This window comes from Trichomonas vaginalis, chromosome I (assembly GCF_026262505.1).
Source record: "Trichomonas vaginalis G3 chromosome I, whole genome shotgun sequence".
NCBI lineage: Eukaryota > Parabasalia > Trichomonadida > Trichomonadidae > Trichomonas > Trichomonas vaginalis.
The window spans coordinates 616,466-630,510 of NC_067203.1; the positions used below are offsets into that span (position 1 = coordinate 616,466).

The following is a 14,045-nucleotide window of genomic DNA, read 5'->3' on the forward strand; positions in this document are numbered from 1 at the left end:
ACTGCAGTCGGCTTGCATATGTTATTTTGGAAGAAACTACATGTGCATGACACAATGTTTCCCACTAACAAATTTAAACACCTCCTTATTTTTTCCAACATGAATAAAGAACTTTTTATATTTTAACAGAAGAAGAATACACAATCAATTATCTCCATTGTTTCAACATATCAAGATGATTTGAGAAAATTATTTTTCCCTGAAGTTTGAATCACAAATTTAGGGGAAGAAAATAAATTAACATACAATATAATGAATGTTTCTGATGAAATCAAGTTTCATTATTTCATATGCAATTTCCAAATCCTTTGTTAGAAATGAAAATCGAGAAGAGGATAGAAAGATCCATGAAATATATTAGACCAGATTCAACTCTAACCAACAAGGATGATTTCGTCAATACATTAAAGGATTTACTCCTACAAAGTTCATCAATCCAAGAATATGAAGCGAAAATTACTCCTTATATTAAAAGTCCCGACATATTTGCACAAAGGATATTCGAAACATATACAAATCAGAGCTTTATTACAGAAAATAAATTAGATATTTTTTCATACGCACCGAAACTTAAATATTTCTCAAATAATCATAGTTACATTGTATATGTTGCAGGATTAGAACCATTTCAGAACGAACCAATGGAAATCTACAAAGAATTTATCAATTTTGGAGAAATTGTTGCAATAACAACAGATATTGAAAACAATTATGCATTAGTGCAGTTTAAGACAGCCGAGAGTTGCTTTTCTGCAGTTACTTCCCAAAAGAAATTTTTTTACAACGATTTTATCAAAGTGGGATATGCCACAAATCTCGAAGACTATATGGAAGATCAAACTCATGAACATTCAGAGGATCTTCACAAACGAGCTCAAAGTATTCATGATTTTGCTGCAAAATTACGAAAAGAAAGAAATATCAAAAATTAAAACGAATGATATCAAAAACATTGCCTGATTGTATATATCTTTATATATTACTTTTAACTGTTTGTATAAAAATTTAATTTCATACAATATTTCATACAAAATAACCATTTTTACATAATCGATACCTCTCATTTCACTACATAAAACTAAAGTTTAGACTAATGATCACTAAATAAATTAGTTATTTAGAATTTTCAAGTTATTATGTTTAAAAAACTGCATTATTTGACTATAATAAACTTCTTTTCATACTTAAAGTTTCATCGCCTGTCGCCTACCCCGGGACTTATTTTTCTTGATATTCTGATTCAAAAACTGCTTTATTTTACCAAAATACCTTGATTTCAGTTCATTTATTGGTAAAGATAATTTTAATGCTATTGAAATGCCTTATGCTTATAAAAAATGTGAGATATTTTTAAATTGTTATCTCAAATAATACTAGTAATCATAGCTCATAAATGAAATAATATAAAATGAAGTTTTACAATGAGATATAGAAGATTTTACATTAATTTATGGACAATTTCGGAAATTTAGTTTGAGTCGGAATCGTCGCCCATAAGAATTGCGTCGACAACTTCTGATGGAAGCTGGCAAACGTTGACCTGTCCTTTATAAGAAACTGACGCGAAAACCCAAGGATTTGACGTAGCCCAGGTTGCGCAGTACACAGAGTCATCATGTCTGATGCTCTTTACGATCTCTCCGTCCGATAGTTTTCCTTCGCTTTGGAATGCGAATTTGAGTGCATTGAAAACTCTGACCTTTGAGTCAGTTCCTGTAGTAAGAATGAGCTGTTCGTGGGATGTAGAAGGTATAACGCGTGTTACCCAGTGGCTACTGGCTCTAAATTCGCATTCGACTTTTCCGACACGGAAATCCCAGCATTTCATGGAGCCATCGCTACCTCCTGAGCATATCCACCATGGTTTGTTTTCATTTAATGAGATATCTAAAACACTTGGTGCATGTGCTTTTTGTATTTCGTAAACGAGCTTGTCGTCACGCATATCCCATAGTTTAATGGAATCTTCGGAGGCTGTGGCGAATGTGTTCGGGTGCAGTGGGTCTGGAGCTGATGCGTTTATCTGAGCATCTGTGATTTTCTTTGTACTGATTGGCTTTGAAGGATCGTTGATATCATAAACTGATAAATGAGTCTTGCTTGTAATCAAACATTTGGTTTGATCGTTAGGAAGATAATGAACACGTGTTGCATCTGGAGTATTTTCAAATGTTGCAATAGTTTCCATTTTTTGAGTATCTTGAGTAGCACTGAATTCTGGTAATTTGTATAAAGTTGCGAGAGTTTGTCTATTTTGAGGATTTGAAGAAACAGTGAATAATATTTTTTCATTTGTTGGATTGCATGTGATCCAACGAACTTCGTTTGCATGTTCAAGTGTTTGCATGCATTGTATTGTGGATTGCATATCATCATATTGAATAATTTGAAGTTGATTTGTTTTTCCGACAACTGAAGATCCTACAACAAATCTAATTGTATCAGTGCATGCTTCCTGGGAAGCAATGTGCCGACATGAAGATTTAAGGCCGGCATATGGTGTCACTGACGCTTTAAACTTTTGTTGTGACATTTAATATATATTGGAAGGGGGAGAAACCAAAATCTCCCCAAAAATAAATCATCGATATCATATTCATCCAAAATGTACTTTATTCCGAATAGAAAACATTTTTATCATTGAAATATGATATTAAAGCATATTTCAAATTTTCAATGTAATTGGAGGAATGGATAAAGTACATTAAGGGGATTCTCCAACCAAGCCGTTTGTATCGTCAATCAGATCACATTTTGTAGAAAGCCTAGCTTTTTTTTTTCATCTCGAAAGCAAAAAATTTCGAAAAAATACAACTTTGGTTCATTTAAACATATTGTCCAAGTCAATTATTTGCGCGAAGTCTTGAGCTTGGATTCTAACTTTTTGGTCGTAATTAAATCTTATTGCAAATAAATTATACAAAAACCTTAGGATTTGACCAGTAAATATTCGCAGGTATTGAGTCTACATGAAAAGCCACTAAGCTTTGTAGAGTTTTGATAATTACTTTTGCAAAATTAATGTTGTAAATTTATATTTTCAAATAATCTAACAGCAGAATAAACATTTATTAAATACACAAAATAAGCTATTATTATTTATGAGAGAAATGTCTTCCATTGTAGTATTTTTTGAGGATCTTGTCATTCTTCATATGCAATGATTTTAACTATGTATGATGATTTATCATATATCATATCTATGGCAGTCCCAACGGGAACCGCGGTAATTTACCGAGGTTTCCGCACACCGGTTCCTTTTTTTAGGAATTTTTTAGATTAAAAATATGCTTTGTAAATCATTTTTTGTAAATCGGCAAAAATTTGGAAATATTCTGACGACAATAAATCTGGGAATAGTATTTTAAATACGAGAACAACCTATTTAAAAGTGTTTCGCTCGATTTTGTATAATTTCAAATTTTCGCATATAGCTTTCCGTGAATTACCGTGATTTTACCGCCACATCAATAGTTTACGACACTTTTTCCGTAAATTGAGTAGTTTACTGCACTTTTCCCGTAAAATTGAGTTACGGGAATCCGTAAGATTACCGTACCTCACTTCTAGTTGAAAATAGCATTAGTATATAATAAATAGATATATTATTCATATTTTTGATTTTGAATTACGGAAAAAGTGAGTTCAGAACTTCCAATTATTATTTGATTAATTATGTTAAAAATACTATAAGGAATTAAAATACATAATGTTGAAATTTGAATTACGGAAAAAGTGAGGGTGAAAGTGAAGTGAAAAAGTAAGATATTTTTTGTTGAAATAATCATAGTTGTACAATTTTGAAACTATATGTAAAGCTATAAATTGAATAAATTCAAAAACAAAAATTGTTTATTCTTATTAATAAATTTATATTAATCAATATTTGAACAACCCGTAATTAAAATTGAATTCCTCTTAAAATTTAATCCATACGTTAATTTTTAATTTGCTCGGCGAATGCCGAGCTTCCCTACTTCTCTTGTCATTCCTTCAAAAACTCGAATCTCATCGCACTTACAAACATCATGATTTGATGTATTGTCGAGAAATCTTAGACTTGTTTGTCATTTGATGATAGCATTTGAAAGTCATCTCGAAAATCGATTAACAAGACAATTTCCCAAACATCTACATACAAGTAGATGATGGTAAACCCATTAGAGTTGTTTTGCTATGATTCCTCCAATCTTATGATGAGAAAAATCATATCAAAACAGCTCTAATCGAACATTCTACACAGCTTAGCATCCAGCTAGTTCCAAGTAATGCGATTACAACATCAACGGCCAAAGCCTTTCAGAGTCCTTTAATCATTTCTTCTCATCTCAATGTGAAGTGGCCCCAAACGAACTACAAGCTGACGTTACAACGCATTACAACCCGGTTAATACGAGCATATACATTAGAGCTGCTTTGTTATGATCTCCCTCATCAATTGATGAGAGATCTCATTATGAAGCAGCTCCAATCGAACTAAAAACCTACATACAAATGAGTGAAAACAAACTCATTAGAGTTGTGTTGCTTTGATTTCTCTCATCAGAAGATGAGAGATACCAGAACAAAACAACTCTAATCAAACTTTCTACACAACTCAGCACAGTATCAATGCAAAGTAATGCGTCTGTATCGTTAACAAGCAAAGTTGTTTCGGGTCCTTCCATTTTGGAAGAATTCGGAACAACTTTGCGAATTGATAGTGTAAACCCATATACATGAAAGCGTGCATGCATAAAGACAGGTATTGTCAGCAATGACTACCTGCCCAGCTATGAGTGATCAGAGAATTACCATCTCAGGCTTTTTGAGAACGTTTCAGCCAGGACCCTCGTATGTTGACTGTGAGAAAGGCATCCTTTATCTGAAATAGATGCTTTTCCAACAATCAAATTCGAAGATCTTCGACGTTGTTGTAAAAAGAGAAGGAGAAGGAAAGAAGAGGAAGGAGAGGAAGAAGGAAAGGAAAAGAAGAAGAAAAAAAAAAGAAAAAAAAGAAGGACATATTAAATATAATGCGCACTTAATAGTGCCGAGGCGGCTGAGCCGCCGAGGCGCGATTTTTTTGACCCTATATTACCGCACGGCAATGTTTTTCTCGATTTTGTACAGCCCTATAATCATATCATTTAAAAGCAAGAATACTATGCTTCAAAGAATATTGATTTGTTTATTTATAGTCTTTTAAAAACATGGAGAGATAATTACAAAAAAAAGAATTATTAGCAACTGATTGTTAGTTTCATTCTTTAAGCTATCTATACGTTTCAATGATTGGTAGGATTGTGTGACTCATATCCCTCTATCAAATATTTTGATCGATGAGTGGATTGCATCGGTTTTAGCCAATAAAAAAAGCATTAAATATCGAATATGAATGAAATTGAATTGTTCGATGATAATTACTGAGAACTGTAGATATATATAAAATGCAAAACTTGGCTGTAACTATGTGCTCTCATCATCAATTCATAATCTAATAAATAACTACAAGACATATTCAAGAAAATTTACTTATTGGATTTCTTAAATGCTTATAAATTATTTCCTTAGTCTGACTAATTTCCTGAGTTGTTCAAATGATATATCACATGTCTGCTTTTTGACTCTTGTATTCAAGTGACATATATCTTTTAATTTTAAATCAGGAATGTTATTTATAAATGATATATCATCCCTAGTTAGTATGGGTTAGTTGGGTATGGTGGCACTGCGCGCCTCCTTACCCATTATATGTGAATTTGACACTTTACAAAACCATTAACGTATATTTTACAAATCAAACGCAAAACTAGCTTAACCTTAAATATTTACAAAGCCGCCAACCACTTCACCTCACTAACATTTTCACTAACGAACTCACTAATGAAAAAATAAACGTTCTCATAAATTTTCTTCAATATCTTCATCATCAGTGTTAACCCTATTGTAGTCATACTTGAAGTCATAAAGTTTCTCAAGTTTTGAAATGCATAGTCTTGTTAACTTACCTTCATCATCATAAGTTTTTATAAAACTACCATGACAATCTTTATACACAGTCAATGTATAATCTACTGGTCTAGGATGAAGTGTAAAGAACATGTTATACTCAGGAAGGAAGAATAAATGTTTAAATGTATGTTTGTTATATTTTTCGATTTGTATGAGTTGCTTTTGTTCTGTCATTTATATAAAAATAAAATAAAAATAAAATAAAAAATAAACTTAAAAATTAATGATATCACCACCCTCACACGTATGAAAACATAGCGCAAAAATAAATTTAGGGTAGATGGTTAGATCTAACCCGATTTCTAACCTCAGCCGCTAAGCGGCGAGACCCTTTGGGTCTTTTCTACCCTGTTGAATTCATTGCTTTATAATTCTCTTCCTTCTCCAACTCTTCTAGCTTCTTCTTAAGTTCAGCAATGTTGTCCTCATGAAGTTTAATCTTTCTCAAAATTCCTTCTTTATCTAATGGTTGCTTTATCTTTCTAAACTGAACTCTACCATCCTTCATAGTATGAATGTAAAAACCTTCTGGAATAGTTCCTGATTTAATGTATTCTACCAAAAACTTTTGTTTCATTGCTTCAGTGACTTTATTTGTCATTTCAATCAAATAAAAATTTTAATATTAAATAAAAATAACGTTATTTTTTCAGTAAGGAAACGCAGGAGTTTTACGATTTATTTGAGGAGTAGGTTCTGGTTTAAATGTTGGAGTCGGTTTAGGAGTTGACTTTTGAACAGGAGTTTGTACTTCCATAGGTTCAGGAGTCATTGAAGGTTTTGCTTGTGAAGGCGTTGGTTTTGACGTTGGTTTTGGCGAAGGTGTCGGAGTTTGTTTAACTTCAGCTACTTCAGTATTATTTACAACATTTGCTTTATTTCTTTTCAACATCATAACTGCTCCTGCTGTAGCTAGCAAACCTAATGGGAGACCATATCTTATATAAGGACTTGACCAAATGCTATTTTTGACAGGAGCTGGTGGAACACCTAACCTTGGTGAGACTGCTCTTTGCCATTGTGCAGCTCGTAAGAAATATTCAATAGGTGCTCCATAATCGTTTGGTAAAGTTTGTTTCACAGATGGTGAAGGTTCACGAGAGCTTGATGAAGAACTCATTTATAAGCTTTAAAAATAAACGTTCATCCTTTATTCCTCACTGTCGTCCGCAGCTAAGTTATAGTCATCTAATCTTATTATGGGGATGCCATTAGCACGCACCTGAATGGCAAAGCAACCATCCCTCATAAATCCAATAAGTGGCTTTGGTACATTTTCAGTTGCTAGTTCAATAGGTCCTTTAACAGACAATTTGTATGTTATTGGAGCAGTAGATGTTTGACCTTGCTGGAAGCAAAAGTCCACTTCTGTTGGAAAACCACATAAGAAATGTGTGTTGTCATAGCTATCCCATTTATGTTCCACACTACCATCATCCACCAATGACCTCATAACATCTTCATTAAATCCTATCATATCATTGTTTGTATTGCAGGCGTTCGCAACCATTTCATAAAATACAGGTCCATATGATTTTTCAGGTTCTGCAGGCATATTTCCATAAGCTCCCATGGAAAGCTGAAGATATTTAAACTTAGGGTTCTCAAAATTAACATAATAGTTGTCTTTCTTTCTAAATAGTGCCCAAATACTTTTAACATTAATAGGCGTATAAGCTGCTGTAAATGTTGCACTTGAACTATCTGTATTCTTTGAGAATGAACCGTCCATAGGAATCCAATCCATAACTTTAACAGGAAAACATAAAGCCTCGTTTGTATAATGTTCTACAAGTTCTGTATAAATGTTAGGGTCTAAAGAGAATGACTTTGGATGAATGAAACATTCATTAAAATCCATCTTTGTTCGAAATAGTTGCTGGGTTACAGTTGTAATAGTAACTGTTCCACTAGCTTCTACTGCCTTCGTTATCATAGTGAATGGTTCATTCCATGGAACAAATTTATTTGTCGGTGGATTTGAATCTGAAGCAAATGCAACTTTAAGAGTTGGATTGAAAGCAATGATATCATTTACAGATATAGATGTGCATTGTAAGGCGTCGCTACTGAACTTTACTTTAAGCTGAATGTTTCCTGCAAAAGCTGGAATAAATCGAATAGCTTCTAATGGAAGGAATCTTCTAACAGGAATTCTTAAACGAAGCTTAAAATCAAATGATTTTCCTGCTGTAATTGGACCACTAACAATTTGTCCTGTTCTGCATGTTCCCGAATGACTCCATACATCTTCATGTCGAGTCTTTGAGAAAACATCTACTTTCTTTATTTGTTCGGTAGTTTGTGAGTTTGAAGTTATATATGCTTCTTCTCTTGCGTTGTCTTGAGAATATACGATACGACCATTTGCAAGGATTTGATATCCAGCAACTGCATAGAAAGCGTCATCGAAACCAATCCAAAATCCTGGTGGGTTTGTTTTATTGGAACCTGAACCAATTTCTTTATCTACAATAAATTGACCTTCCATTTTATACGTAATGAATGTATTGTAAAGGTCCAACATATTTTCACCAGGAGGTGAGAGATTGAATGTTACCCATGTGTTATCTTTAGCAGTTCCAGGTTGTGATGGAATCTTTGCGTCAGAATATTTTCTATTAGTGTCACCAATTTGAACTGCATTGTCTATGATATCGAAATATGAGCGAATCTGATGAATATGCTCTGCTGGAGTAAATTCGTTTAGCTGTTCGTTCTGCATGTATTTACTTCAGATAAAAATATCTATTTACTTCATTATTCTCACTCTTCTTCTTGGCATTCGTGGTGGAAGTTGTTTCTTGACATTTTCAATGAACTGTACATTCTCTTTTGTCTCAACTTCTTTCACTGGGGTCAGGATTCTTTGACTCGGTTTGTTTTTCAATGAAATTCACGAACTTTGCAATAAGCTCTTGGTTCGTTATTGAAAGTACATCTGGCTTCTTTTCTTCTGGTTCTATTGACTTTTCAGTTTGAATAGAAGGTTAACATGGGCTTCGCCCTCGGTGCCATGCACCTTAATGTTGTCGCTTTCTGCATTCGCTAATGGAACCTTTCTTTTTCTTACGTATATTTTACCATCTTTACTCTGACTTACGTAATAGAAAGGATGTTGTATTCCTCTTGCGTCATTTAATATAATAGACTCTCGCTCTGATTTTGACAAGCTCATTTTACATCGGTTAAAGTTTTAATTTTGTTTTTTATCTGCAGTCAAATGACTCAGACAAGCCTACGGACAAGACCCAAGGGGTCATAGATGTTGAAGCATTGAAGAAAAAATTCGTGAAAATTTTATTTTTATCCGAACTGAAGGAACAAAAACAAGAACAAAAGCCAGAGAGACCAAAGAGAAAACTTAGTGAAAAACAACTTGCTGCATTAGCTGCTGGAAGACAAAAGAACCCAAGACTACTGGCGAAGAAAGCTAGAGAAGAAGCTGAAGCAAAAGCTAAAGAAGCTGAAGCAAAGAAAGAGTAAATGGTTATTTTTATCGAACTAAATGTATAGACAAATACCTTTATCTGTTGCGTTCAGTAGTGAAAACCCTGACGTCAAAATAAAGGGGAACAGAGTAACGTTTAAGTTTCCAACAGACTGGATTGTGAACATAAATGAAGAGAAGTACATTGGCATAACATCTATGTATATAACACGTGCTTTCAGAAAGGTTGACTTTATACTTCAAGTCGAGATAGAAAATGACGAACAGTCTTTAAGCGCCCAAAACATTCACATATACAAATACTTTAAAGACGATACAACATTGCAACAATGTATGATTTCATTTAATGAGATGTTCGAGAAAAAGTTCAACATTGAAGTACAAACTTTACAGCCTTTACGTGAGTTTCTTGCACAACTGAAAGAAGAAGGTAGTCAGCCACAACTTATAGACTTTCATTATGAATTTAATGAAAATGAAGATGGAACACATGACTGTCAGTTTGTTGTATTCTCACCATTCAATGAAGTCGCTAAAGAGAAAGAAAATCCATTACGTATAAGATTTCAAATCTCTGAACCAAGTGATGATTTCAAGAATGTTTTCAATTATTATGCAATGCTTCCGAGGAAAAATGAATTTTCAAAGATTGTAACACCTGTCATTTGGGATAGAAAGCAAGCTATATTATATTCAAACTTAAGTAAGGGAGTTGAAAATGAGTTCATTGGTCATACAAGAACTTCACCACTTCCTAACCCTAAATACTATAAATTAACTGGCTTCAATCGTGAGTTTTGGATAGACATGTTCTCCACTCATGACCATAACTGCCCAGTGTTCTTACCTCCAGACCATAAGGACTGTCTCTACATTGAAGCACAACTCTTAAACTCTACCATCGCAGTATTGTAAATGACCACATGGGCTTCGCCCTTGCCGCTAGCGGCTTATTTTTATCATGAATGGTCTCACTGCTGACAAAAATAAATGACCTCATTATTTTTCTCATTCATGACCTCAGAACTTAAGCTTTCTTATGAATGAAGTCTTAGTCTGAATAGATAAGTTAAACTTCTCTTCAAATGCAGGTGTAGCAGACTTACATAAGTCAAATCCAATCTCTTGACCGTTATAAAGTGCTTTGTAAAGTTTCATTAAACTGAACTCAGAGTCTTTGTCATATGTTCCAACAGGTATGTGAATGTTCTTATCTTCATTGTAATAGCATTGTATAGCTTCAGGAAACATTTCATTTGCTGTTAAAGCAAGGACGTCTTGTTTGACACCTTTGCAACGTGCATGGAATGCAACTTCATTTAAATCATTCGTGAGTAAGTCTATGTAAGTCTTCTTTCCACAAAATATTGACTTGTATGCTAAACTTTGTTTTCCAGGTGTTATTTCTGCGAAGTCAGAATGAAATTGACCAAGGTTCTTTTCTATAAGTTCTCTACCGTATCTCTTCTGAAATTCCTGAGCTAACAGTGGGATGTCTTCATTGAAAATATGCATGCTATCACAGTCCTGGTAGAAGATTTGAAGTCCCATATCTTCTGCAGTACAGAATACTTCACACATTATTCTCTTCGACATAGATAAGATGTTAACACCAAGTGGACAGAAGTTAAAGTGTCTGCAAATGCTTTTCGTTAGCTTGAAAATAGTTTTATCTGAACCATCCAAACCTTCGAACTTCACTATATGGTTGTAGTTTCTGATGGCATATCTTATAGCATCTTTGTCATTTACTATGGTTATTTTTGACTCAATAGGAGATAGAATAGTTTTGCCATAAATACTGTTCAGAATGAGCTTTATATTTTCTTGCAAAGGATTTCCTTCTTTCTTATACTTTAACCTTAACTCAAACAACTTCTTTACTTCATCTCTTATTCTAATATCTCTGTTTCCATCGTAATAGTATCCTTGCAACACTTCACATTTGACACCTTGATATTTTATGAGGTCTTGTAATGTTATATGGTCAACATACATTAAACAGCAAGTGTTTGAACTTCTGGGAACGTTAAGTTCTGGATTTAGTTCAGGGTCACAAACTATTAAAGGAAAGTGTCTATGTATTCCAATCTCTGTTATCTTAATGAGAACAAAGAAGCCAGACATAAACTTTTCACCAATGGGTTCCTTTTGGTCGTCATCGAATAAATGTCTCATGAGATACTCTGTGCTTAACATTTCTTTCTTCATAACCTTTGGAATTCCTTCTAAAGTATAAAGTCTTGCTATAGCTGATGGATATAATGAAACAGCGTCGAAATCAGCAATGAGTTTCTCTTTACTCTTTTGTTTCATGTTATCTGACAGCATACATCTTCCACCTTGAATACAGCGTGAAATAAATTCTCTTGGTTTATGAGAGGTCATATAAATTTCCATTCGGGAAGTACACTCTGTTCTCAAATAATTTGTTAGCAATTGAACAAATACTAACGTAGTCATAAACGTTTAAATCAAATTCTTTCAATATGTCATTGCGGAACTTAACAAAACCTTCTCTTAAAATTCTTACATCTTGTTTGCAATAAAATGTGCTATACTTTTCTAAGTCGAAGTGGTTCTCATCTATTCTGCAACCTTTGATGGAATCTATGTTTTTCATGAACGTATCTGCATCCTGGATAAACTTACATGCTTCAGAAATGACACCAGTTCTGTTGTCATTTGCTAACAAAACACTGCTGTAGTAGTTATATGGAAATACTTCTTTCGGTCCTGTTTGTAAGTTAAACATAGCAGGAAATAGTTTAAGCTTCTTATTTATAACACTGTAAGAGTCTTTTATAATAATTGCCCTTCCTTTATATAAGCCAGTTATTTGCATTGTTCGTGAACCTTTAATGATGGGAGTTCCTTTCACTTCTGTCATGTGTCTTAAGATGAAGTTTATATCATAACTGAGGTTATGGAAATATATTAAACTCTTGTCAGGAAGTCGTTCCAAAAATTCTGTTGCACAGTTCTGACCCCAAATGCTTTCACTCACTGAACCATCTTCACTCTCATAACAGATGTTAAAAGCTTTATGAAAGCCGTCTGTGCTACACTCAAAGTCAGCAAAGAAAACGTGCTCAGGAATGAACTTGCACTTATTTTTATTTACTTCTTTTGACTCGGCTTTCTTCTTCAGTTGTACACAATACTTTGGAGCATATGACAAATCTTTAAATGGTGCAAGGTTCTGTTTATATAAGTCAGTCGTATATGTGAAAAGTTCTCCATAAGAAATAGGTTCGAAATATTTGCACTCCCACAATGTTTTCATAACATCCCATAACGGTGTTGTTCTATCATAACGAACTACATATTTATCTTCTCTTTGTATAAATCTTCATTTGTTTCTCAATGTTCATTCCACCACAAGCTTTGAGATTTCTTTGTAATTTCTGACGAAATATGTTGTCATTGGTAATCTTTCGTTTAGCATGTAGTGGTCTTCAACAAGAAGTAAGTCAATAGTTCTAACAGTTTCACATTCTTTTGGTATGTATCTCTTTATTTCATTATGTCTTGAGTCATTGAAATAACCAATGGTAACATTAAATGCTATACCTGTTGCGTCAGAAATTTCTTGTACTTTACTTTGAGGAAAGTCTCTAACACGAATGACTTCTCTCATGTGGTCAATAGTTCTCCATCTACTCCAGCCTGAATGCAAGCATAAACGAAACAATTGTCTTCTGTCATAAGTGCTGCAGTTCTTTTGTTCAATTCATTGAAGATTTGGTAGCGCTCAAGATTTATAGGTAATGTGCAAAGATACTTCCAGAACTGACCGCTTCTCTTCTTATAAAACTTCTTTTCACCATTATCTTTCCAAAAGCTTTCTATAAGTGCTGGGTTTCCTGTTTGCTTAAGAGCTTCCAAAATGGCTTTCTGGTCATTTGTCAGTGTGCTTTCATCTCTATATGGTCTCTTTTTTGGTTTGCCTTTCTTTACATCTGACATCGTTAAGCCTTCATATTCTGTTAAATCATACATCTTTATTTCGTAAGATTCTTTATGTTTGTCAAGAAGAAGTCATAGTGCATTTCAACAATACCTGCAGCATTTGCTTCTATCTCTGATATAAAGTTCTCCTTCAAGAGCTGATGTAGTAATGTTCCAATATTATTGAGGTTTAACGTAGAACATTCATACTTTCCACCAAGTTTATAACATACCATCCATCTCTGTTGTGAGTTTATTTTAATTTTCTCTAAGAGTCTCATGAAAACCTTACCGAAATGTTTGTGTAAGTAGTCTCTGTTTGGTTCATCTAAAGCTTCGATGTTAAAGTCAATGAGTCTATTGCCTGACTTCACATTTCTCTTCCTATTCTCTTCATCTTTCTTTAACCATCTCTCACCTTCTTTTGGTTTGTCGTCAATGGAACGAATGACATCGTTAGCTTTGCGAACTTGTTCTATAGCACTTTTAAACATCTCTCTTCTCTGTTGTTTCAGTGTGTCGTCTCTCTTCTGTTTACCAACGTTTGCATTTGTTATGTCAAACATTTCTCTTCTTACTTCATGAGGTACTGAACGTCTATGATATAAGTCAATAGCAACGTCATTTAAAGGAAATGCTCTTGCATGGA

At 33.8% G+C, this 14,045-nt stretch overlaps 6 protein-coding genes and 1 pseudogene across 7 annotated transcripts, besides 4 other annotated features; 2 read left to right on the forward strand and 5 right to left on the reverse strand.

Moving 5' to 3' along the window:
• Positions 1-279: 279 nt before the first annotated feature.
• TVAGG3_0903290 (RNA-binding domain, RBD family-containing protein) lies at positions 280-1,079 on the forward strand (the record flags this gene model as incomplete). The annotated part of the gene is made up of 1 exon (XM_001311711.2): positions 291-932. One exon carries the CDS (start codon positions 291-293, stop codon positions 930-932), a length of 642 nt encoding a protein of 213 aa, XP_001311712.1.
• A 309-nt stretch (positions 1,080-1,388) lies between these two features.
• TVAGG3_0903300 (positive regulation of dense core granule transport) lies at positions 1,389-2,533 on the reverse strand (the record flags this gene model as incomplete). The annotated part of the gene is made up of 1 exon (XM_001311710.1): positions 1,469-2,533. The coding sequence occupies one exon, from the start codon at positions 2,531-2,533 to the stop codon at positions 1,469-1,471; it is 1,065 nt and encodes a 354-aa protein (XP_001311711.1).
• Positions 2,534-3,201: 668 nt separating this feature from the next.
• Positions 3,202-5,117: a mobile genetic element.
• Positions 4,326-4,585: a mobile genetic element.
• Positions 4,918-5,068: a mobile genetic element.
• Positions 5,118-5,679: 562 nt separating the features above from the next.
• Positions 5,680-14,045: part of a mobile genetic element that runs on past the window's edge.
• On the reverse strand, positions 6,644-7,114 carry TVAGG3_0903350 (uncharacterized protein; the record flags this gene model as incomplete). The annotated part of the gene is made up of 1 exon (XM_001311708.1): positions 6,644-7,114. The coding sequence occupies one exon, from the start codon at positions 7,112-7,114 to the stop codon at positions 6,644-6,646; it is 471 nt and encodes a 156-aa protein (XP_001311709.1).
• TVAGG3_0903360 (uncharacterized protein) lies at positions 7,145-8,719 on the reverse strand (the record flags this gene model as incomplete). Its single annotated transcript, XM_051251432.1, has 1 exon — positions 7,145-8,719. One exon carries the CDS (start codon positions 8,717-8,719, stop codon positions 7,145-7,147), a length of 1,575 nt encoding a protein of 524 aa, XP_051077006.1.
• TVAGG3_0903370 (uncharacterized protein) lies at positions 9,503-10,360 on the forward strand (the record flags this gene model as incomplete). Its single annotated transcript, XM_051251433.1, has 1 exon — positions 9,503-10,360. One exon carries the CDS (start codon positions 9,503-9,505, stop codon positions 10,358-10,360), a length of 858 nt encoding a protein of 285 aa, XP_051077007.1.
• Positions 10,466-11,776, reverse strand: TVAGG3_0903380 (organellar and viral DNA polymerase type B; the record flags this gene model as incomplete). Its single annotated transcript, XM_001311704.1, has 1 exon — positions 10,466-11,776. One exon carries the CDS (start codon positions 11,774-11,776, stop codon positions 10,466-10,468), a length of 1,311 nt encoding a protein of 436 aa, XP_001311705.1.
• TVAGG3_0903390 lies at positions 12,137-13,807 on the reverse strand (annotated as a pseudogene). Its single transcript has one exon. A coding segment is annotated over exon 1 (1,671 nt).